We start from the raw sequence: 25,430 nt of genomic DNA, 5'->3' as shown, positions 1-25,430 counted from the left end.
AGGTTTTTCCCTCTCTATTTTGTATGCAACTAAAAATTCCAGATTATTTGGTATTATTGTAGAGCTACATCTGTCTACCTTTCTATAATACCACCCTCTTTAGTGTATCATGCATGACCATGACGCTACAGAACTCGGCAGTAGGTTACTACCTCCTGGCACGTTAACTCGTCGCTAGGGGTTAATGTGTTAATGGTCATATATGTTGTCATTGTTGAGTCTACTGGACAGTATGCTAAATTATGTACTAGGACTATTATATGATTGGTCCTTTCTCTCGGCCCACGATTTATATGATAGTAAGGTTTATTTAATGTTCATTTTTGTTCAATCAATTGCGATCAGTAAAATCCTGAGTCTTTTAATATCACAAATGACGTCTTTGAGTATATTTGAGTGTATCTCAATATATTTGAGCGTATTTGAATAAAAAGACGCACACAGCCTCCTATTCATTATAATAAAACTAATGAAAACGCAATGAAAATAGTGTTATTATTTATGTCGATTGATTTTTGTAAGAATATAGTTAAATTTAATTTATTACTTGAAATAAAGAAGCAGTTGTTACTGACTTGTTTGAGGAAAATCTTATCTTGTATACATGAAAACAATACTTTTTAATGCAAACTACATTCAAAATAGCTTGAAACTTAACTTCATTGAAAACATTTACTAAAATGAAGACTAATAACATACTAAATACAATTATTTAAATCCTCTTACCTTGATAAGCTGCTCCTGCATCATACGCATCACCTTCAAATGCACCGGATTTGCAGAGGAATTTTAGTGATTTTAAAGACCACAATTTAAGTTCTTGCTGAGACATATCAGTACATCTCCTATGGTATCATTTACAACAATCTGAGCACTGAATGGTCACATTCACATTTACACTTGCCACAGGGAAATTCAGCCATCTATCTTCATTCACTAATGAACACAGCCAACTTACCAACAATTTACAGAGTTTAAACACTTTTGTATACGAAGAAACGTGCCATTGTCATCAATACGTATTCTGAAACAGCACATACATATGCCCCGATTGCAAAGTAAACACGCCAATATATGGCCATATTATCCACCACAATTGCATCTGGAGATGCCTTCATATCAGTACACTAGAAATGTTTATGGGAGAGGTGATTAGGGTAAAAAAAGGACCGGTACCAAAAAGAAAATAATGCAAGTTAATGAATGTGAGAAAAATAAAAGAAGGCAAATACTAATTGTGAAAGAAAACATTTGAAGTAAAGCGAATCAATAATATCTCTGTTATAAATTTATAAAGACTATGGTTCAGCAGGCCTTAATCATTTTGGCCTTTTGTGCTTACAAATACTAAATGGTCATTAACTGCGTTTATTAGGAAAATGTGTTGATTGCTATATGGTAACAATGAATTTCATAATCAAAACTTAATGAATAATGTAAATAATTCAACGATGTTCAGTTTTTAGTGCATTATAAACGCAAACATTAATAATAATCTGCACACCTTTATTCATAATTTCCAAGCCTGTGTTTCTCCAGTGTAGATCAAAAGATGTACAAAAAAGCTGGGTAGACAATAATATTGAAACAGTGTTACAACTCGAGATTACATATGTGGCTGTCAGAAAGTCTCATACAATCAGAAGATTTTATTGGATATTTAAAAAATAAAAGAATCACATACAAATCTTAAATTACATGCATAAAGGCAAGTCCAATTATAGAATCGAGAACTGTTACAGAAATGTAACATCTGTAAGATCACATGAAAGCAATCAAACTTCTTTCTACTGTTGGTCCAAAAATCATAATGTGTGATCTATGAATAATGCGCATTCATCAAACAGCATACATTTTCTCTGTGCAAAAATAAACTCATTTTAAACAGGTGTAGTAGTTTAAACACCAATTATATATGTTGAAACAATATAGCAAAGTGTTCACCATATAAGTACGTTATTCAAGCTATTTATTTTAAATATCTTCATCTTTAGATGACATGTAAAAATGTTTCAGTACAAACAGTAATTTGAAAGATACATACATTATCCATGTAGAAGTTAATCAAAATAATAGAAAATGGAAAATAAGAATAGTCCATTAATAGATATATGAATTTGAAATAAAAGTATAAATAATGATGGAAAAAAACGTTATGAATGAAGGGAAGAAAGCGGCACAAGTGTCATATATCTGAAGTTTAGCAATAATCGCTTTGGGTAGTTCATCCATGAGTGTCTCAATAACTGCAACAAAAACTTAAAATCGTATGACGCATCAAAAGCTCTGTTGAGACTGGAGGCGTGGGAAAGTGATGTGACATATTAAATACTAATTATGCAGAAAACATGTAAAGAAAGTTCGAAATGCAAAATGTGATTGCTGATTCTTTTCTGATACTGACACTGCAATCTGTATAATCTGCAAAGGTCTGACGTTTGCTATCAGTGGTTCACTGGAATCTTGGTGTTAATCTTCACTGACCAGTGCTTCATTTTTTGCAGCTTAATGTTTTAGCAATATATGCAAATAATGCCATTGACAAAGAAGTGGATACATATAGGTATTCAAGAAAAGCTGTCATAAAAGGAAAACTGCGAGTACTTTTTTCTTCTTATTATTATCACTGAACAATTGTTATGGAAACTGTAACTACTCCGAATCACGGGCCCAAATATTTTGTTGTGATGTAAATTCCAAAATAAATATGGAAATGATTTGACATGACATTTTTCCATGTATCTTTGTATTTAGATCACGAAAATAATTGTCCACACATAATTCTTGATAGTTCACTTACATTGTACGGCTTTTTAAATTGCTGATTTTCACAAAGACATTCATCCCGGCATTATTAATAAATCATTACTAATATGTATTTATTAGTAATAGATTAAGCAATAAACTTATGTAAAAATTGTATTATTAGACACTATTAATAGTAAATGTTATTTTCTTTAAAAAAATGTCGCAAATTTCACGATTTCCAGCTCTAGTATATACGATATTGTGTTTCTGTGTTTCTATTGCATTCCGGCATTTTGGTGCGTTCCAGTGTTTATATGCACCGCAATCACTAAACCACTGTATCACATACATAACACATAAATGGTTTTTCTCCAGTATGTAACCTCATGTGCTTATTCAGATTTCCTTTCAAACTAAACATTTTATCACATACATAACACTTAAATGGTTTTTCACCAGTATGTATCCTCATATGATCATGTAAAATTCCCATGCGTCTAAACCGTTTATGACATAATTCACATTTAAATGGTTTTTCTCCAGTATGTATCTTCATGTGCACATTCAAATCTCCATTGCGATTAAACCTTTTATGGCATTCTTCACACTTAAATAGTTTTTCTCCAGTATGGATACTCATGTGCATGTTCAGAGCTCCACTCTGACTAAACATTTTCTTGCATACTTCACACTTAAATGGTTTTTCACCTGTATGTGTCCTCATGTGCACATTCAAGCTTCCTTTGTGACTAAACCTTTTATGACATTCTTCACACTTAAATGGTTTTTCTCCAGTATGTATCCTCATGTGCTTATTCAGATTTCCACTCTCAGTAAACCTTTTATCACATACTTCACACTTAAATGGTTTTTCTCCAGTGTGTGTCCTCATGTGCAGATTCAAATCTCCATTGCAATTAAACCTTTTGTTACATTCTTCACACTTAAATGGTTTTTCTCCAGTATGGATCCTCATGTGTATGTTCAGATATCCACTCTGACTAAACATTTTCTCGCATACTTCACACTTAAATGGTTTTTCACCTGTATGGATTCTCATGTGCCTATTCAGAGTTCCACAGCGACTGAACATTTTCTTACATACTTCACACTTATATGGTTTTTCTCCAGTATGGATCCTCATGTGCTTATTCAGAGTTCCAGTGCGACTGAACATTTTCTTACATACTTCACACTTATATGGTTTTTCTCTAGTATGGATCCTCATGTGCACATTCAAGCCTCCACTGTGAATGAACCTTTGATCACACATTTCACACTTAAATGGTTTTTCTCCAGTATGTGTCCTCATGTGGATTGTTAGCTGTCCATTATCTGTATACATTTTATTGCATACTCCACACTTAAATGGTTTTTCTCCAGTATGTGTCCTCATGTGCCTATTCAAAGTTCCACTCTCACTAAACCTTTTATCACATACTTCACACTTAAACGGTTTTTCTCCAGCACGTTCCATCATGTGATTGAGTAGGGTTCTGAATGACACATCCGATCTAGTTACCAAAATGTCGGTGCTCAGCACCTATTAAGACTCACGGTACTAATTCAGTCCCATAATAAAACTATGAAAACACTATTACATTAAACAACTTAAAATTTGTGAAGGGTCATGATCAATATAGATGATACCTGGACGACAGCTTCTGTGAAGAGGAAAGGATAAGAGCCGAGGTATTTTCTGTGTTTGAAACATGTGCTTTCAATTCCGCACCAAAGGGTCATGCTAAGTTGAGTCGGTATGACTAAAATGCGAAAAGTTACGAAACGTGCGAAAAGTTGCACAAGTTACGAAAAGTTCATATAAAATTATAAGTAAAAAAATAAAATAGAGACAAACAGTCATACATACAATTACACATTTTTAAAAGATATACAACATATCAATGTTTTAATTAACATTTTATACAATTTTATATAGTGCCTTGGTATTAAGGCCATTATCGTACAAAGTATATTATGAATCCAATAACTTTCTTTGATGAGTGTGTCATGTCTTCATGAACAATATCTACTGGCATAGAAGAAAAATTGAGTAGAGTGATGTCTGGTATTACAATTTATTGAACTATTAACATTTTATACAAGTTTATATAGTTTAAGTGCTTGTCCAACATAATTCATACCTTTTATTATAGGTTATCAAATAAATCACATCAGTTGATACGCAATTAGTGTTATAACGTAGAGAAAATACTTATTTTGTATTGGTGCTGCTAAAAGAAGCACTTTCTTTTATATTTGCACATTGAGAGCACCGATGCCTGTTACATTTAGATGATGAAAAATATCTTTTTTATGTTCTGTCTGTTTAGTTCTAATTAATAAATCTTCCAAATTCTTGAGTCTTCTATAAGCAAAAATTGGTCCATTTTTGTAAAGTTTTTTTTTACGCAGTTTTTATTTGATAAATTTAGGAGACTCCAATATTTATTAATTATAAGACCTATGTTCGGTAATGAAGGATTCTATTGTATTGTGAAAGGTATTATATTTTTCTGAACTGTACATTTTGCTGTGTTTAAAGCCTCGTGTTGAGTAAGATTACAGGCTTTGTTCAGCGCAGAATCAATTATATGCGTAACATAATTTCTATTTTGGAAATATGTTTGGGGGATATTAGTTTCCCTTACATGAATATTTGTAGAGATAGTTTTATAACTACTTTTTAAAAAAATTACATTTACATCTAAATATGAAACATGCTTACTAGATGCAGTATAAATAAATTTATACGTCGAGTGAAAATGATTTAGGCGATTAATGAATTTTGTTCAGTTCTTCTGATGAATGGTTTTAATTCATCGAGATGTCATCTAAAAATCTAAACCAAACAGATGGATTAAACTTTCCGTTTTGAAGAAACTCGTTTTCCAATTTATCCACGAAAAAGGATGCGTATGAAGGAGCCATACGACTAGCCACTGCCGTGCCCATTACTTGTGTGTAATTTGTATTATTAAATTGGAAATAATTATTTTCCAAGACAAGTTTTATTATTTTACAAATATCTTCACTAGATAGCGTAATATTAATACGATTGTTATCAAGAAAATATTTGCACGCTTCAATGCCATCTACATGCGGAGTGTTGGTATATAGTGATGTTACATCTGTTGATACCAGGACTGAGTTATCAGATAGCTGTGGAATAGACTTCAACTTTTGTAATGAAATCAGTAGAATCTTTAATGTATGAAGGAAGCGATTTCATTAAAGGTTGTAAAACACTAAAGAATTATGAAGCATACAGTAAATGCGAAACTAGTTGCACAGAAGTTTCGGCGATAGTGTTGCTTTGTTGGCGGGAACGGGATTGGCGAAACAGAGATAACACAGACAGTATAAATTATACAAACAACTACACAACACAATAAAAAAAAAAAATTGGAGGCAAGAAAGCAAATCTTTTCGAGGCATATGAGTGGCCGTGAATAGGGCGTTTGGATCTATGTTAACATCATTACGTTAACATAGAACGCATCGCATAAGTCTTCTTCTGTTCCTCAAACTTTATCCGACTTCTGATCCGTAGATAAGAAACCTCCTCAAACAGCCATGTCTTTCCACATAAATCCTTCTTTTCCAAACACTCGTATCCGTGATCCTGATAATTGTTCATAGCAGTGAATAGGGATAGTATAGAGTCTATGGGACTTATCATTAAAAACACCCCTGGGACAATATAGGGTCTATGTAAATTTAACATGGACAAAAATCGTGGGACAATATAGGGTCTATGGGAATTAACATGGCCAAAAACCCATGGGACTGTATAGGGTCTATGGAATTTAACATGGCCAAAAACCCTTGGGACTGTAGAGGGTCTATGTAAAATTGAAACAGGGAGGGTCTCTATTTTTTAAAAAAAATAAAAAACAAAATAAAAAAGGGGTAGGCAATGGAAAGGCTATCTCTTTTCGAGAAATATGGGGGCCCTGAAAAGGGCCTTTGGGTTTTCTTCTTCTTCTTCTAATTTCTTCTTTTTCTCCACCAAGTTCTTATTTTATCTCCTACACTCTTTTTCTTCTTTTTTTCTCCTCCTCTTCTTTCTTCTCTTCCTCTTCTTTCTTCTCTTCCTCCTCCTCTTCTTTCTTCCTCTTCTCATTTTCTTCTTTTTCAATTTTTTCGTTCCATTTTGTGACGATCGTCGATAAATACCTATGTATCTATAATCAGCTGAAATTCCTATGAAATCCCACTATCTATTTATAGCTCCAACTTGTGGGTTTCTCCTTTGGAAAATCCCACTATCTTTTCATAGCCTCAGCTTGAGTGACGTTCCTGTTTATGAATTCTAGTATATATGTATAGCTACAAAATGTGGAAATCCCCAAGTCGATATTTATAGTCTCGAAATTTCCAGCGTCAGTGACGTCACTGTACTGAACACTAGGGATAAAATATCAACAGTGTTGCAAGTGGCTGACCTGAATACGCGCTACTGTAGGTAGGTAGGTAGAGTGTATCTGATAGGGATAAAGTGAGTTTTATACGGACAAACAGAGACCAATAGACACACACAACGTACGCGCGCAGACACACACAAACACACAAACACACACAACGTACGCGCGCCGACATACTCACACACACACTCTCTCACACACACACACACACAGAGAAACACACAACGTACGCGCGCAGACATACTCACACACACACATAAACACACACACTATAAAATAGATAAAATTAGTAACTACTTACAATATCAACTTCTGTGACGATCGTCGATAAATACCTATGTATCTATAATCAGCTGAAATTCCTGTGAAATCCCACTATCTATTTATAGCTCCAACTTGTGGGTTTTTCCTTTGGAAAATCCCACTATCTTTTAATAGCCTCAGCTTGAGTGACGTTCCTGTTTATGAATTCTAGTATATATGTATAGCTACAAAATGTGGAAATCCCCAAGTCGATATTTATAGTCTCGAAATTTCCAGCGTCAGTGACGTCACTCTACTGAACACTAGGGATAAATATCAACAGTGTTGCAAGTGGCTGACCTGAATACGCGCTACTGTAGGTAGGTAGGTAGAGTGTATCTGATAGGGATAAAGTGAGTTTTATACGGACAAACAGAGACCAATAGACACACACAACGTACGCGCGCAGACACACACACACACACACAAACACACACACACACACACACAACGTACGCGCGCCGACATACTCACACACACACACATACTCACACACACTCACACACGCACACACACACAACGTACGCGCGCAGACATACTCACACACACACACATAAACACACACACTATAAAATAGATAAAATTAGTAACTACTTACAATATCAACTTCTGTGACGATCGTGGATAAATACCTATGTATCTATAATCAGCTGAAATTCCTATGAAATCCCACTATCTATTTATAGCTCCAACTTGTGGGTTTTTCCTTTGGAAAATCCCACTATCTTTTTATAGCCTCAGCTTGAGTGACGTTCCTGTTTATAGTATATATGTATAGCTACAAAATGTGGAAATCCCCAAGTCGATATTTATAGTCTCGAAATTTCCAGCGTCAGTGACGTCACTGTACTGAACACTAGGGATAAATATCAACAGTGTTGCAAGTGGCTGACCTGAATGCACGCTACTGCAGGTAGGTAGGTAGAGTGTATCTGATAGGGATAAAGTGAGTTTTATACGGACAAACGGAGACCAATGCACAGACCCACACAACGTACGCGCGCAGACACACACACACACACACACATACACACATACACACATACACACACACACACATACAGAGGGAAGAGGAAAAAACAAACCCCAAATATACTATCAACACAGAAGGGAGATGATACAAACCCCAAATAAAATATCGACACAAACGTACGCGAACGCATACAAACCCCAAATATACTATCAACACAGAAGGGAGATGATACAAACCCCAAATAAACTATCCACACAAACGTACGCGAACGCATACAAACCCCAAATATACTATCAACACAGAAGGGAGATGATACAAACCCCAAATAAACTATCCACACAAACGTACGCGAACGCATACAAACCCCAAATATACTATCAACACAGAAGGGAGATGATACAAACCCCAAATAAACTATCCACACAAACGTACGCGAACGCATACAAACCCCAAATATACTATCAACACAGAGTGAAGAAGTAAAAGTTTTTTGAAAGCACCTAAGCCCTCACCTGCAATGACCAACTCTGCCAAACACCTACACCCAACCCCACCCCACCCCCCACTCCCAACCCTACAAAACCCATTTAACCCGTTATTTTATGGCATCAGTGTGTGATTTAGGAAACATCAAGACACAAAATAATGGAGGAATGGACTGACTATTGTTTACCCATTTGCATGCCTAAAGAGCGTGCGTGAAGGAAAACATCCTTCCATTTCAATTCTAACTAAAACATGATCCAGAGGGATAGAGATAGGTGAAAGGGCACAATTTCATAAAGTGTGAGTAGAAAACAAAACACGCCATCCTTATTATATAATGTCAAGACCAAGAGACACTTACGTGTTCTTTCTGGTCTATTCTCTTTTAGAAGGTAGTATGAAATTTCACATCAGGGCCAACGCATCGGCTCACATTGTCAATTTTTCCATTTCCATGTCTTTACTGGCACAAGTTCTTCATCATCTTCAATTTCTTTTTCTCCTGAATCCCTCTTCTCTGTTTCGTCTTGTTTTTGTTTATTCTCTTTTCTCGTAGGGCACTCTGAATTCCAGTGTCCTTTCTCCTGACAACGATATTAGGTATCTTGACTTTTGTCTCTCTTTCTTAGACGAAGCAGGTATTCTGGAGACAAATACCCATTTACCTTTGCAGATATAGCAAACTTCATTAGCACTTACACACTTTCGTATGACTCTCATCAAATCAACGACCAAAAGAGTAAGTTTTGTTGCCACTTTCGCATGTGAATTATGCTTTCGTATGACTTTTAGCAAATATTTGACCAGCAGGTCGATCTGTGCTGACTCTTCCATCTTTGATCGTTTGAGAGCGGAATGAATACTCTGACGCTAAGACACTCTCCTTATATACAGAGACCTGCTTCGTATGAAACCTAGTCAAATGTAATTTTGCAATAAGATGAAACGATTTCATTGAGGAAGTTAAAGGCAATGATGTACCGTATCGCCTCACACAAAACCTGAAGTGTTAGTTCAAATCCGTGTCAGCGATTTCGAAGACGACATAACTGGGCTTTAATCAATGCTCTCCATTTCTGCCACAAAACCACGAGTCCTGATTCACGCCAAAAGAAATTTCGTTCGGTCCATAAAAAATAGTATCACATCTGAGAAACGCAAAAACGAACTTCCAGAAAACTGAGAACGACGGCTTACACCTACAACGTAAATGTATGAGTTCAAGTAGTGCGTAAAACTTAGTCAAATTAAATTTTTATAGTCAAGACGAAACGATCTCTTTTCGAAGAAGAAAGCAGACACCAAACGACAATGGCGATCCGTGTCACACAACACTTTTCAAAATGTGTATGATCAGAGGTTTATTTAGCGATCTGCACGGTTAAATTAAATGTTGATGTATTTTGCAATAAGACGGACACAATTTCCATGGGATCGCCCATGGTACGATTGTTCGTGCATTAGTTTAATTTTTAAAAATATTTTTTTTATATAAATCGCCTATAGGATAGACCCAGTAAAGCATGGCCATTCTCGTCACTGTCTGAATAGCTACTCAAGTCAATTCGAAGCGAACGCGGTAAGAAAATAAGTATAGCCAATGAAATGGCTTACAACGGGTGATGCATTGTTTTGTTCTAGGACTGTGTGGCATAATAATCCCTATGTTCTTGCGTTGTTACCATTACAGTGCAGACACTGAAATGTGAACTTACAAGCCCTCTTTGTGTGTGTGTGTGTTGTACCATTTCCTCTTACCACATCAAAATACTGTGCGTCACAGTATTGGTTCGCGTTTTCAAGCTGACCATTTTTTTATATCTCACTTAAACATTTCGACATAAACACTCACACTCACATCGGTAGAATCAGAACAGACGTGTTACAGTATTGAGGGACATGTTATCTTTTTTTTTCAAACCAATAAATTTGGGGTTTGTATGAAGTAAAGAACCGAAAGTACAGTGAAACTCAAGGATGATGACCCAATCTGTCTGTCTATTGATGCATGTATTTACTTAAGAAGAAATATGACCTCTAAAACACAAAGAGATACGGCAAGCATGATTAGATTAAACACAACGATGTTTTTCCTTCACGCCTGTGTAATTTAGAGTTTCAATCGTCTTTGAACACAAACTTGGTCTCCTTTTGTAGGACTTGAAATAATAAAAAAGCTGAAAAATCTTAAGCACTTTGCTATAGATAATTTCATCAACAGACTAAACAACATAAATACCGTTACAACAATAGAAAGCCTTAAATCTTCTATCAAAAAGAAATGCATGAAAAAAATTAAAGATTAACGATAACTAACCAATGAAACCGAATTTAACAAAGGCAATGACACGTGAAGAAATGCCTCTCACTTTGGAAAGGTAGGCGAATGTACTCTGTCATGCACCATCAACTTGAAAAAAATTATAAACAGAGAGAAACCTGAATTCAAAATTCAGTTGTTTTTTTTTCTTCAAAATTATTTCGTTTCTTTTTTATTTTTTTTGGAACAAATCTAATCACTAATATAGAGTGGAAAAAGGAAAATGCACATACAAGCTTTGATATTTCTGAAAAAATGAGGGGATATTCCTAACGTTCATAACCACCTATATATGCTTGGACTTGTCTGTGACTTATCCACAAAACAAGATGTACATATTTCTGGTCAAGCTGCAAGTGTGTGCGTGTTTTTGAAAATGGTAAAAACTTGGATATACAATTTTCTCGTGACACTTATAAAGTGAAGAGTCTGTGCAAGTGTCAAAAGCCAAAGTCATATAAGTTTTGTATTTTGTACGGCTTGTAAAGATTTCCACTTTAGGAAATGTGAAGTATCACAAGTTATTATCACAAACAGAAGTGGAACATAGGGGCTTGCAAGAAAGAAAATAACCCAGACAGTTGGTGTCATCAAGAGTGCTAGAGACGGTACCCGAACTTGCTTGCTTGCTTACTTGAATTAAAGTGATTTTCGCTCTAATGGAGCATGTATCACTGGTTTAATAACGCACCGCGTGATTTTTAATTACTCCTGGGGAAGGAAAGAGAGCCTCATCCCCCAGGCTTTTATGTACTCACAGACTATTTTTAAATTTAGCCACTCAGGTGTAGGACTAACTAGTCCTTAACAACCTGACTGAAAGGCTTTATACATGAGTGGGAATTGTCTCACCACACACTCATTTTTCTGTCCGAGCGTGGTAAAGGAGGAAAAAGGTGCTCAGCAAGACAGCCATGGATGTTAAGTACTCACCAAAACGCTAGCCCGTACTTATTTCAAATCAAGTCCTGTTTTTTGCTAATCGACAATAATAAGTACCAATAATGTGTTAACCACCTGTGCAAGTAGTTCAAATCTAACGAGTCTGTTAAATTTCCTAACATATCTGTCTAATATTAGTTCTTAGTGTACATAAAAATAGCCATACTGATCTTATTTAAATTATTATGTCTAAGCGATATATACCAGTTTGGTCACTGTTAGGTTTAAAAAGTTAAGTTTGTTGCAGTGTTCCAATGGGTCAAGTTTGTTTCGAGAATAGTTTAGTCAAGGAGGGATACCAAGCCAAATATGGTTCCCTATTTAATAAAAAGCAATCTTTTGGAGCCCTAAAAAAAGTCTGTTTTTTCTGTTAGAAGGTAACACGTCTCTCTTTTGCTTTCACGTTCTTTCCCGCACTCCTAGTCACATGATTCTTGATATCAGGAAATGCGTAGCCATGATGGGCGGTAATGTAAGCAGCGGCTTCTACCAGTTGACTGAGGGGGTATCCAGTGTAGGTTTGTCTGTAGAATTGGGGAAGAACTCTGACCCCTAATCCCATTGAGAAGGTCTTGGTTTAAAGGTGTCTAGAGATCTGTAGGCAACGTATTGTATGGCTCTAATAAACTGCCCTGCTATGTTGACGTCATACAATGCTTGATCTAGCCCCATTTCGGTGTACTTTTCAACGAGGGTCAGCGTCCCCCTCCTCCTCCTCAACCGCCTCAATTTCTTTTTCTGGTTCTGATACTAATTCTTAAGATAGTTTCAAATCCGCCGCTATGGTGTCTGTCGCTGTTATTGTTGTTGTGGTTGTTATTTCAGCTGAGATTGCCTGTAGTATCGGAGTGAGAAAAGAACGTAGTGCCTCCGATTACATTTGAGTTTGCCATACCGTTTGTCAAAGATAATTGGACCTTTGTTTTGCCACCACTCTTTCCGGGACGGGTTGTTTGTTAGGTATAGTCGGCTGTTGACTAGATGTTATTTGTGTTCTCGAGGTGGATGGAGTGCTAACTGGCAGAAACCGTAAAGTGGGCAAACGACGTCAAAGAAGTCAAAGTACGTTGGAAAGGATATCCGACCAGTTATCATTCTTGGATCGACGCTTCGCACGTCATCGACTATAAAAAGAAGTGACCATCATTCCCTTTCACACAGATTCAGCTACTGCGATCACTCCTTCACCCAATTCTTCTCTGCAAGATTTACAAAAACAACCCTTGTGGGTGTAGTGTGGAGAACGTGTGCCTAAAACGCAAATCGTCTTTTTCTGCCAAATCTTCGTGGTGTATTGTGTCATCGGGGCAGCCATCGCCAATTTGAGTTTGCAACAAGGAGACAAACAATTGTGGACCATTGTATTGAGCAGTTACATCGATTACCTGCTTCCCAATCCCTCCCTGAAATTCTCCTCGAACGGGAACCACGGGAACCTTGTGTCCAGTGTCAGTGCCAGCCACCACTCCAACAACAACTCCATTTTGGGCGGAGACACTCCTCTGACTTCCAGTATCGCCTCGGAGAGCCACAAAACTCTGGAATTATGAGCAATAACAGCCAATTTTACTTAACCTTACCCAGTGACAGTTCCATGGAGGTGTTTCCCAACAACACGTTGTGCTGTTACACGGTCAAATTACCTCAGACCATCCAGTTAGATCACGAGGCCCATTGGGAAGTGGCTTTAGTGGAAATCATTCACCCAACACAAATCAAAAACATCACCGAAAAGCAAAACACTTTCGAGGTGGAAATCCTGAATGCCCAATTGGAGGAAGAAATCAACAAAATCGGGTTTTTAGGGGACACTAGAGCAGCCAGCAATCCAGCCTTCATTATCTACACCTTGAAAATTCCTTCAGGTTATTATTTTAGTGGTGAACATTTAGTGGACACTATTGCGGACAGGTTCAACTTAGCCTTTGGCAAAGCACTGAACAGAGCCAAAAAAAGTGTGAAGATTGAGTACCATAAAGTGGCTCATCGTCTCGTGATCAAATTTCAAGATACGGACACATTGTCCCTCAGGTTCAATGGTAGTTTGTTTGAAATTTTGGGTGGACATGCAGAAATGGTCGCAAACAATATGAGCCCCAAGATCAAAAGTAATATGGATTTTTACAGAGCTTTTGGAAACCCAGTAGAACTGAACCAAGGACTTAATTTGATCTTTGTGTATTCCGATGTGGTGGAGTACAACGTGGTGGGACACACCTCTGTGCCGTTACTGCGTGTCATTCCTTTCAAAGTGGATAGTACCACAAACAATGACCAGGAAGGTGCAAACACCTATCACGTACACCGTGAATTTGTACATCCTCACTATTTACCCGTCAGTAAGTCGTATTTAGACACTGTCAACATTGCTATAAAAGGAGATCTGGGACAAAATATTCCCTTCTCCAAAGGGAAAGTTACAGTGAAACTCCATTTTCGAAAACGGTTCTCTAACGAATTGTAAGTCAAGACAGCGACGAGTGACATTTTCACCCTATAAAATCCGGCCAGATCCGTGTGGAATTTCAGTTTGCAGAAAATTTAGGCGCAGATAATACGGTGAACGTCCTCCTGTATGCTGAATTGGACAATACGATATAAGCCAACAGTTTGAGAGAAGTCATTCTACACTATTAGAAGTCATGGAAGACTTTTATCAATGTTTGTATAGTAGGGATTCTTTGGACATGGAATGTGAAGATCCTGAGGAAGGAGAACCCCAAGACAAAGACGAAGAAGTCATCATGATGAAGTCTAGATGGCCAGAACAAGAATCACATATAGTTTTCTGTTATGCTATAGTCTTGACAGAAAAAAAATTAAGGAATTGATCAAGAAAGATTGCTATGGATGTCATAACGATCATCCCAGTCAAATTCAACACGATAAATGCTAATGCTGAGTCAAGAAGAAAAATTGGACGAATATCTGGACGAAGCTTGGAGTCTCATCTCGGAAGAAGACGTGTTACAACAGTGGTATAAAGGCTTGCGTGAACATTATTGTCCTCCATTAACAACTCAAGAGATCCATCGCATCGAAGCTCTGTTGGATCAGAGTTGGGAGACAAGGCGAAGAAAACGATTACTTGTCAGACATTTTCAAGCAGAAAGTCAGGATCGAATTGATGACTTAAGAAAAAAAACAAAAAATGGATACCTGAGAACTTTATTACCTTTTGAACCACAGTTCGTATACGGCTTCTTGGAATCTTGTCGTCTGTGCTAAAGATGAACTCCCTCATCGCAAACCTAAAGACCATCAAGCTTACGTGATCAACACGGACGACAGTCATCTCCCAGGAACCCACTGGGTAGCCGTCTACTTTCCTCAAGAAGGATGTGTGGAATATTTCGATTCGTACGGATTGCCCCCTTTGGAAGACGATATCATCGACTTTATGAGAAGAAATGCTCAAACCACCCGATTCAATAATGTGAAATTACAAGGCACAGATTCCTTGGTGTGTGGACAGTACTGTGTGTATTTTCTGCATCATCGCAGCCTGGGCTATTCCTTAGAACATTTAGTGACTCATTTTGATCCTCGTTCTTCTGCTAGAAACGATGTGAAAGTAGATCGATGGTTTTGTGACCATTATGCTAATCTTTTGTCTCAAGCTAGGAAACGTAGTGTCTATCAATGGCCTAATGATTTCCAACAGTGGAAATCACAATTTCATTCACAACGTTGTCAGCCCTGTTTAAAGTAGAGTGTGAATTAAAAAAACGTTTGGTATTTGAAAAAAATGTTTGATGTTATAGTGTTAGATTATTGTTAAAAAATGTTAGAGTTGTTTGTTAGCATGAATAAAAAAATGTTGTGTTTTGAAGAAAAAAAATGCCTTTGTGGTTTGTTTGGCTATAGGAATGTTGAATTGATGCTCTTTGACTTCTTTCTATCCCTCCCATAACACTATTTGAACGTTCCGGCTCGAAAACCGTGTAGCAATGTTTTCCTTCACGTCCGCGCTTTGAAAATACAAACGGGGAAGTCTCCAGTCTGCCCATCCATTGTTAACTTATCTTCCTACGAAGATGTGCTCAAGATTAGCCAAGTTGAACGAAGCCTATGTGAATTTGCATAGGGTCATGACAAGTCTGATACCGAGACCTGAAGAGATAGACAATATCATAATGTTGAAAGTCACTGAAGACCTGAAAAAAGGGCTCTTCAAGGAGGAATTCAAGAAGGAGAAAGAAGAATGGATGGAGAAGTACAGACTTCATAAACGGCAGAGAGAGAGAGCAGCAACAGCAGCAGCATGAACCTGACAGAGGCTTTGTCGATTGTCGTATCGGCACCAAAGAGTTCTTCTTCTCTTTTCCGAAGAAGCAGACCTTATCCTGTGAGAAAGCCTGTCGTCAGAGGAGGCCGCCATCTTATAACCTAAGCGATCGCCATAGCTTCAAGTTCCCCAAAAATTTCAGGGCTACCCCATACTCTCGAAAAGAAATAACATTCCATTGCCTATGATATGTTAGTCAGTTAGAAGAAAAAATACAGAAGTGAGTCTATCAGCACATGATTTCTTTATCTTGGTTAGAAAGTGTGACTCTAAGTTGTTCGTTTCCGTCGATTATCAAAATTTTAAAAATAGTAATATTCTGTAAAAAAAGTGAGTGAATGTTTCTTTTAGGTCTGTGCGTTTTTGTTTTTTTTTTTTTTTTTTTTTTGTTGGTGATAATATGGATAATGTAAGTTCGGGTACAACGAAATTAAAATAATTAGGCCCAGAACTCGGTGTGGAGGGAAGAAATATACGCAACAGCAGCGGGAGCAAGAAATGCAGACCTAGCCAGTTAGCATTGAGGCATTCTGCGTTTGACAATGCCTTTGATGTCGTACACGTCGTCTGTTTTGGTGGCACGACTTGATTTGAAATAAGTACGGGCTAGCGTTTTGGTGAGTACTTAACATCCATGGCTGTCTTGCTGAGCACCTTTTTCCTCCTTTACCACGCTCGGACAGAAAAATGAGTGTGTGGTGAGACAATTCCCACTCATGTATAAAGCCTTTCAGTCAGGTTGTTAAGGACTAGTTAGTCCTACACCTGAGTGGCTAAATTTAAAAATAGTCTGTGAGTACATAAAAGCCTGGGGGATGAGGCTCTCTTTCCTTCCCCAGGAGTAATTAAAAATCACGCGGTGCGTTATTAAACCAGTGATACATGCTCCATTAGAGCGAAAATCACTTTAATTCAAGTAAGCAAGCAAGCAAGTTCGGGTACCGTCTCTAGCACTCTTGATGACACCAACTGTCTGGGTTATTTTCTTTCTTGCAAGCCCCTATGTTCCACTTCTGTTTGTGATAATAACTTGTGATACTTCACATTTCCTAAAGTGGAAATCTTTACAAGCCGTACAAAATACAAAACTTATATGACTTTGGCTTTTGACACTTGCACAGACTCTTCACTTTATAAGTGTCACGAGAAAATTGTATATCCAAGTTTTTACCATTTTCAAAAACACGCACACACTTGCAGCTTGACCAGAAATATGTACATCTTGTTTTGTGGATAAGTCACAGACAAGTCCAAGCATATATAGGTGGTTATGAACGTTAGGAATATCCCCTCATTTTTTCAGAAATATCAAAGCTTGTATGTGCATTTTCCTTTTTCCACTCTATATTAGTGATTAGATTTGTTCCAAAAAAAATAAAAAAGAAACGAAATAATTTTGAAGAAAAAAAAAACAACTGAATTTTGAATTCAGGTTTCTCTCTGTTTATAATTTTTTTCAAGTTGATGGTGCATGACAGAGTACATTCGCCTACCTTTCCAAAGTGAGAGGCATTTCTTCACATGTCATTGCCTTTGTTAAATTCGGTTTCATTGGTTAGTTATCGTTAATCTTTAATTTTTTTCATGCATTTCTTTTTGATAGAAGATTTAAGGCTTTCTATTGTTGTAACGGTATTTATGTTGTTTAGTCTGTTGATGAAATTATCTATAGCAAAGTGCTTAAGATTTTTCAGCTTTTTTTATTATTTCAAGCCCTACAAAAGGAGACCAAGTTTGTGTTCAAAGACGATTGAAACTCTAAATTACACAGGCGTGAAGGAAAAACATCGTTGTGTTTAATCTAATCATGCTTGCCGTATCTCTTTGTGTTTTAGAGGTCATATTTCTTCTTAAGTAAATACATGCATCAATAGACAGACAGATTGGGTCATCATCCTTGAGTTTCACTGTACTTTCGGTTCTTTACTTCATACAAACCCCAAATTTATTGGTTTGAAAAAAAAAGATAACATGCCCCTCAATACTGTAACACGTCTGTTCTGATTCTACCGATGTGAGTGTGAGTGTTTATGTCGAAATGTTTGAGATATAAAAAAATGGTCAGCTTGAAAACGCGAACCAATACTGTGACGCTCAGTATTTTGATGTGGTAAGAGGAAATGGTACAACACACACACACACAAAGAGGACTTGTAAGTTCACATTTCAGTGTCTGCACTGTAATGGTAACAACGCAAGAACATAGGGATTATTATGCCACACAGTCCTAGAACAAAACAATGCATCACCCGTTGTAAGCCATTTCATTGGCTATACTTATTTTCTTACCGCGTTCGCTTCGAATTGACTTGAGTAGCTATTCAGACAGTGACGAGAATGGCCATGCTTTACTGGGTCTATCCTATAGGCGATTTATATATAAAAAATATTTTTAAAAATTAAACTAATGCATGAACAATCGTACCATGGGCGATCCCATGGAAATTGTGTCCGTCTTATTGCAAAATACATCAACATTTAATTTAACCGTGCAGATCGCTAAATAAACCTCTGATCATACACATTTTGAAAAGTGTTGTGTGACACGGATCGCCATTGTCGTTTGGTGTCTGCTTTCTTCTTCGAAAAGAGATCGTTTCGTCTTGACTATAAAAATTTAATTTGACTAAGTTTTACGCACTACTTGAACTCATACATTTACGTTGTAGGTGTAAGCCGTCGTTCTCAGTTTTCTGGAAGTTCGTTTTTGCGTTTCTCAGATGTGATACTATTTTTTATGGACCGAACGAAATTTCTTTTGGCGTGAATCAGGACTCGTGGTTTTGTGGCAGAAATGGAGAGCATTGATTAAAGCCCAGTTATGTCGTCTTCGAAATCGCTGACACAGATTTGAACTAACACTTCAGGTTTTGTGTGAGGCGATACGGTACATCATTGCCTTTTACTTCCTCAATGAAATCGTTTCATCTTATTGCAAAATTACATTTGACTAGGTTTCATACGCAGCAGGTCTCTGTATATAAGGAGAGTGTCTTAGCGTCAGAGTATTCATTCCGCTCTCAAACGATCAAAGATGGAAGAGTCAGCACAGATCGACCTGCTGGTCAAATATTTGCTAAAAGTCATACGAAAGCATAATTCACATGCGAAAGTGGCAACAAAACTTACTCTTTTGGTCGTTGATTTGATGAGAGTCATACGAAAGTGTGTAAGTGCTAATGAAGTTTGCTATATCTGCAAAGGTAAATGGGTATTTGTCTCCAGAATACCTGCTTCGTCTAAGAAAGAGAGACAAAAGTCAAGATACCTAATATCGTTGTCAGGAGAAAGGACACTGGAATTCAGAGTGCCCTACGAGAAAAGAGAATAAACAAAAACAAGACGAAACAGAGAAGAGGGATTCAGAAGAAGAAGAAATTGAAGATGATGAAGAACTTGTGCCAGTAAAGACATGGAAATGGAAAAATTGACAATGTGAGCCGATGCGTTGGCCCTGATGTGAAATTTCATACTACCTTCTAAAAGAGAATAGACCAGAAAGAACACGTAAGTGTCTCTTGGTCTTGACATTGTATAATAAGGATGGCGTGTTTTGTTTTCTACTCACACTTTATGAAATTGTGCCCTTTCACCTATCTCTATCCCTCTGGATCATGTTTTAGTTAGAATTGAAATGGAAGGATGTTTTACTTCACGCACGCTCTTTAGGCATGCAAGTCGGTAAACAATAGTCAGTCTATTCCTCCATTATTTTGTGTCTTGATGTTTCCTAAATCACACACTGATGCCATAAAATAACGGGTTAAATGGGTTTTGTAGTGTTGGGAGTGGGGGTGGGGTGGGGTGGGGTGTAGGTGTTTGGCAGAGTTGGTCATTGCAGGTGAGGGCTTAGGTGCTTTCAAAAAACTTTTACTTCTTCACTCTGTGTTGATAGTATATTTGGGGTTTGTATGCGTTCGCGTACGTTTGTGTGGATAGTTTATTTGGGGTTTGTATCATCTCCCTTCTGTGTTGATAGTATATTTGGGGTTTGTATGCGTTCGCGTACGTTTGTGTGGATAGTTTATTTGGGGTTTGTATCATCTCCCTTCTGTGTTGATAGTATATTTGGGGTTTGTATGCGTTCGCGTACGTTTGTGTGGATAGTTTATTTGGGGTTTGTATCATCTCCCTTCTGTGTTGATAGTATATTTGGGGTTTGCATGCGTTCGCGTACGTTTGTGTCGATATTTTATTTGGGGTTTGTATCATCTCCCTTCTGTGTTGATAGTATATTTGGGGTTTGTTTTTTCCTCTTCCCTCTGTATGTGTGTGTGTATGTGTGTATGTGTGTGTGTGTGTGTGTCTGCGCGCGTACGTTGTGTGGGTGTGTGTATTGGTCTCTGTCCGTATAAAACTCACTTCATCCCTATCAGATACACTCTACCTACCTACCTGCAGTAGCGTGCATTCAGGTCAGCCACTTGCAACACTGTTGATATTTATCCCTTGTGTTCAGTACAGTGACGTCACTGACGCTGGAAATTTCGAGACTATAAATATCGACTTGGGGATTTCCACATTTTGTAGCTATACATATATACTAGAATTCATAAACAGGAACGTCACTCAAGCTGAGGCTATAAAAAGATAGTGGGATTTTCCAAAGGAAAAACCCACAAGTTGGAGCTATACATAGATAGTGGGATTTCATAGGAATTTCAGCTGATTATAGATACATAGGTATTTATCCACGATCGTCACAGAAGTTGATATTGTAAGTAGTTACTAATTTTATCTATTTTATAGTGTGTGTGTTTATGTGTGTGTGTGTGAGTATGTCTGCGCGCGTACGTTGTGTGTGTGTGTGTGTGTGTGAGTATGTGTGTGTGTGTGAGTATGTCGGCGCGCGTACGTTGTGTGTGTGTGTGTTTGTGTGTTTGTGTGTGTGTGTGTGTGTGTCTGCGCGCGTACGTTGTGTGTGTCTATTGGTCTCTGTTTGTCCGTATAAAACTCACTTTATCCCTATCAGATACACTCTACCTACCTACCTACAGTAGCGCGTATTCAGGTCAGCCACTTGCAACACTGTTGATATTTATCTCTAGTGTTCAGTACAGTGACGTCACTGACGCTGGAAATTTCGAGACTATAAATATCGACTTGGGGATTTCCACATTTTGTAGCTATACATATATACTAGAATTCATAAACAGGAACGTCACTCAAGCTGAGGCTATAAAAAGATAGTGGGATTTTCCAAAGGAGAAACCCACAAGTTGGAGCTATAAATAGATAGTGGGATTTCATAGGAATTTCAGCTGATTATAGATACATAGGTATTTATCCACGATCGTCACAGAAGTTGATATTGTAAGTAGTTACTAATTTTATCTATTTTATAGTGTGTGTGTTTATGTGTGTGTGTGTGAGTATGTCTGCGCGCGTACGTTGTGTGTTTCTGTGTGTGTGTGTGTGTGTGTGTGTGTGTGTGTGTGTGTGTGTGTGTGTGAGAGTATGTGTGTGTGTGTGAGTATGTCGGCGCGCGTACGTTGTGTGTGTGTGTGTTTGTGTGTGTGTGTGTGTGTGTGTGTCTGCGCGCGTACGTTGTGTGTGTCTATTGGTCTCTGTTTGTCCGTATAAAACTCACTTTATCCCTATCAGATACACTCTACCTACCTACCTACAGTAGCGCGTATTCAGGTCAGCCACTTGCAACACTGTTGATATTTTATCCCTAGTGTTCAGTACAGTGACGTCACTGACGCTGGAAATTTCGAGACTATAAATATCGACTTGGGGATTTCCACATTTTGTAGCTATACATATATACTAGAATTCATAAACAGGAACGTCACTCAAGCTGAGGCTATAAAAAGATAGTGGGATTTTCCAAAGGAAAAACCCACAAGTTGGAGCTATAAATAGATAGTGGGATTTCATAGGAATTTCAGCTGATTATAGATACATAGGTATTTATCGACGATCGTCACAAAATGGAACGAAAAAATTGAAAAAGAAGAAAATGAGAAGAGGAAGAAAGAAGAGGAGGAGGAAGAGAAGAAAGAAGAGGAAGAGAAGAAAGAAGAGGAGGAGAAAAAAAGAAAAAGAGTGTAGGAGATAAAATAAGAACTTGGTGGAGAAAAAGAAGAAATTAGAAGAAGAAGAGGAAAACCCAAAGGCCCTTTTCAGGACCCCCATATTTCTCGAAAAGAGATAGCCTTTCCATTGCCTACCCCTTTTTTATTTTGTTTTTTATTTTTTTTAAAAAATAGAGACCCTCCCTGTTTCAATTTTACATAGACCCTATACAGTCCCAAGGGTTTTTGGCCATGTTAAATTCCATAGACCCTATACAGTCCCATGGGTTTTTGGCCATGTTAATTCCCATAGACCCTATATTGTCCCACGATTTTTGTCCATGTTAAATTTACATAGACCCTATATTGTCCCAGGGGTGTTTTTAATGATAAGTCCCATAGACCCTATACTATCCCTATTCACTACTGTCCATGACGAGTTCACATACATGGGTAAGTCCGTACGTAACAGCATTGTTGATACGAAAGTAGATGATTCTACATTTGTTCACATCTTGTGACGAGAATAGGTGAAGGGAATACGGTGAGCTGCATTTATTTATAGGGGAAGGGCGGATTGAGTTTATTAACCAATCCAAACAAAGGACGCAAAAAGGTGTTAGTGATCGAAGACCTCGGTGGCACCAAAAGGAGTCATATGTTTAGCCAAGGCCATCCCAGTGGGACGAAACGTATAGAATGGAAACGAGCCTGTGAGAACTTTCGAAAATCGAACCGAACCAAACAACGAAGGGAAGCAGAACTCCTGTTACAGCAAGCGTGGCAATCCAAAGAGACACCTTGTGGCGTTCCTGAAATGCAAAAATTGCAAGACGTCTTGGCCCCACGCTACACCTTTGAATGTACACCCTCAAGAAGTGGCGGACCTCTATTGTTTCGAGGCAAAGATTTCAAAGAAGGAAAATACATTCACGTCTATTATCACGATGAACATTTCGATGCCACCACCAGTATCACCGCATTCTTGGGATAATGTTATTACTGTGAGAAATGTGACTATGGCTATAACAACCGAGAGCAACACAAGCATTTTGGATCTAAATGTGAGGGATGTTTGGCCTCTCAACCCTGTCTGGACGAAGGCAAGAACGAGTGCATTGCTCCGCTTGTCAGCGCACCTTTGTTAGTCCAACCTGTTAACCAACAACATCTGAAGACACAAGGTTCATAGCAGAAAAGTGCTTGTCAACTGCTGAGATTGTGCCCTACTTGTGGACAAGGTATACGCAAAAATAGTGCATTGGCACACGTATGTTCAGGAAAGAAACGATGTCTAATTTGTCACCAAATCGTGGACTTGGAACACCAATGCTATATTCAAAAATACCATTTCAAACATAAAGAAAAGGAAGATGACCAGAAGAAAGGGAATTTCATCTTTTTCGATTTCGATTGCATGTAAGAGACTGGCATTCACATTCCTAATTTCACTGTGGCTCATCGAGCGTGCGAGAAGTGCATCCAGAAGCCTATCTTTAGTCATTGCCCTCACTGCAGCAAAGATTCATGGAGGACGTGAAAAAAATCTTTCGGGGGACTGAACACGCTAGCCGATTTTGCCCAATGGAGTTTAGACACCATCTACGAGACGTGGAGCCAAGAGGACATCGAACGTTACGGAGATTGTCATCGCCATGCCACCGTGATGGCTCACAATGTCTCGGGACAGTTTCTTTTGAGATACTATAAGGAACAAGGCAATGTACGTCCTAAAGTGACTTTGAACGGAGCCAAAATCATTTCCATGCAAGTGGGACAGGTACACATTAAAGATTCGATGAGTTTCTTGGCCATGCCATTGAGTCGAATGACTAAAACGTTTGGAATGACAGAAATGAGCAAAGGTTATTTTCCCCACTTTTTCAATACGGAAGCCAATCAACCCGCCGTTCTACACTGTTTGCCTGACGCTCACGACTACGAACCCGACAACATGCATTCTGGACAACGAGAAGCATTTTACGCTTGGTACCAGGCTCACGCCTCGGACCCCTTCGACTTTCAGGAATAAATGCTAAAGTATTGTCGTTCCGACCGGAACATTTTACGACGTTGCTGTGGAAAATTTCGAGAAATGTGTACCGCCAACGATTCATGTTCAAAAACACCCTGGCTGTCATCAGCCCTCAAACGGCAAACTTTGTCAAAGGTCAAAGCCCTACATTACTTGCGTGACTAGGAAGACAAATAGATACAGCAAAGCTGCAGTGAAGGAGGAAAAAAGACCACCAAAACGTATTGAGTGGATGGCTGGGACTTAGAAAACTCCAAGATCGTGTACGAGTTTAACGGACGCTTATTTCACAGATGTTCCCTCTGTTACCCAGAACGTGGCACTAAAAATCAGTTTTGACAACGGACCATGGAAGACTTGTACCAGGCCACTTGTCAGCGACGTTTGAAATTAGAACAGCAAGGATACCAATTGGTGAAAATATGGGAATACGAATACTGTCACCGTTTGAAAACCGATCCCTAGTTTAAACGCATCGTCGAAAGTTACAAGTTGGTGGACCCAATGAACCCAAGGGATAGTTTGTACGGAGGACGGATGAATGCCCCTTGTTTCCTGTACCACGCTAAGGAAGAGAAAGGAGACGAAATGAAATACTTGTACGCGTGTTCATTGTATCCTTACGTGTGCAAATATTGTCGCGTTCCTGCAGGGCACCCACAATTGCTGACGAAACACATCGACCTGGACAATATTCGACAGTACGACGACTTGATCAAGTGCAAGGGTGCAAGGTCTTGCCTCCCACGTTCTTGTACCATCCCGTGTTACCTCACCATTGCCAAGGAAAACTGATGTTTCCCTTGTGCCGTACTTGTGCCAAAACGTGCAACCAAGATCAGTCTTGTCAGCACACTCAGTAAGATAGAGCATTGACGGGAACGTAGG

The 25,430-nt window shown here is 38.2% G+C and overlaps 1 protein-coding gene across 1 annotated transcript in view; it reads right to left on the bottom strand.

Annotated features, from left to right (window-relative positions):
• Window positions 1-1,485: 1,485 nt before the first annotated feature.
• LOC149783754 (uncharacterized) overlaps window positions 1,486-25,430 on the bottom strand; it is a 63,125-nt gene continuing 39,180 nt past the window's right edge. The window contains exon 3 of the mRNA XM_089932901.1: window positions 1,486-4,291. Within this exon, the coding sequence (XP_089789027.1) occupies window positions 3,077-4,291 (1,215 nt within the window). The 3' untranslated portion in view covers window positions 1,486-3,076. The remainder of the gene's footprint in view (window positions 4,292-25,430) is intronic.

This window comes from Sinohyriopsis cumingii, chromosome 14 (genome assembly GCF_028554795.1).
Source record: "Sinohyriopsis cumingii isolate HCF-2022 chromosome 14, ASM2855479v2, whole genome shotgun sequence".
NCBI classification, from domain to species: domain Eukaryota; kingdom Metazoa; phylum Mollusca; class Bivalvia; order Unionida; family Unionidae; genus Sinohyriopsis; species Sinohyriopsis cumingii.
Note: the sequence above shows the minus strand (reverse complement) of the source record. Positions and strands in the feature narration are given on the sequence as shown.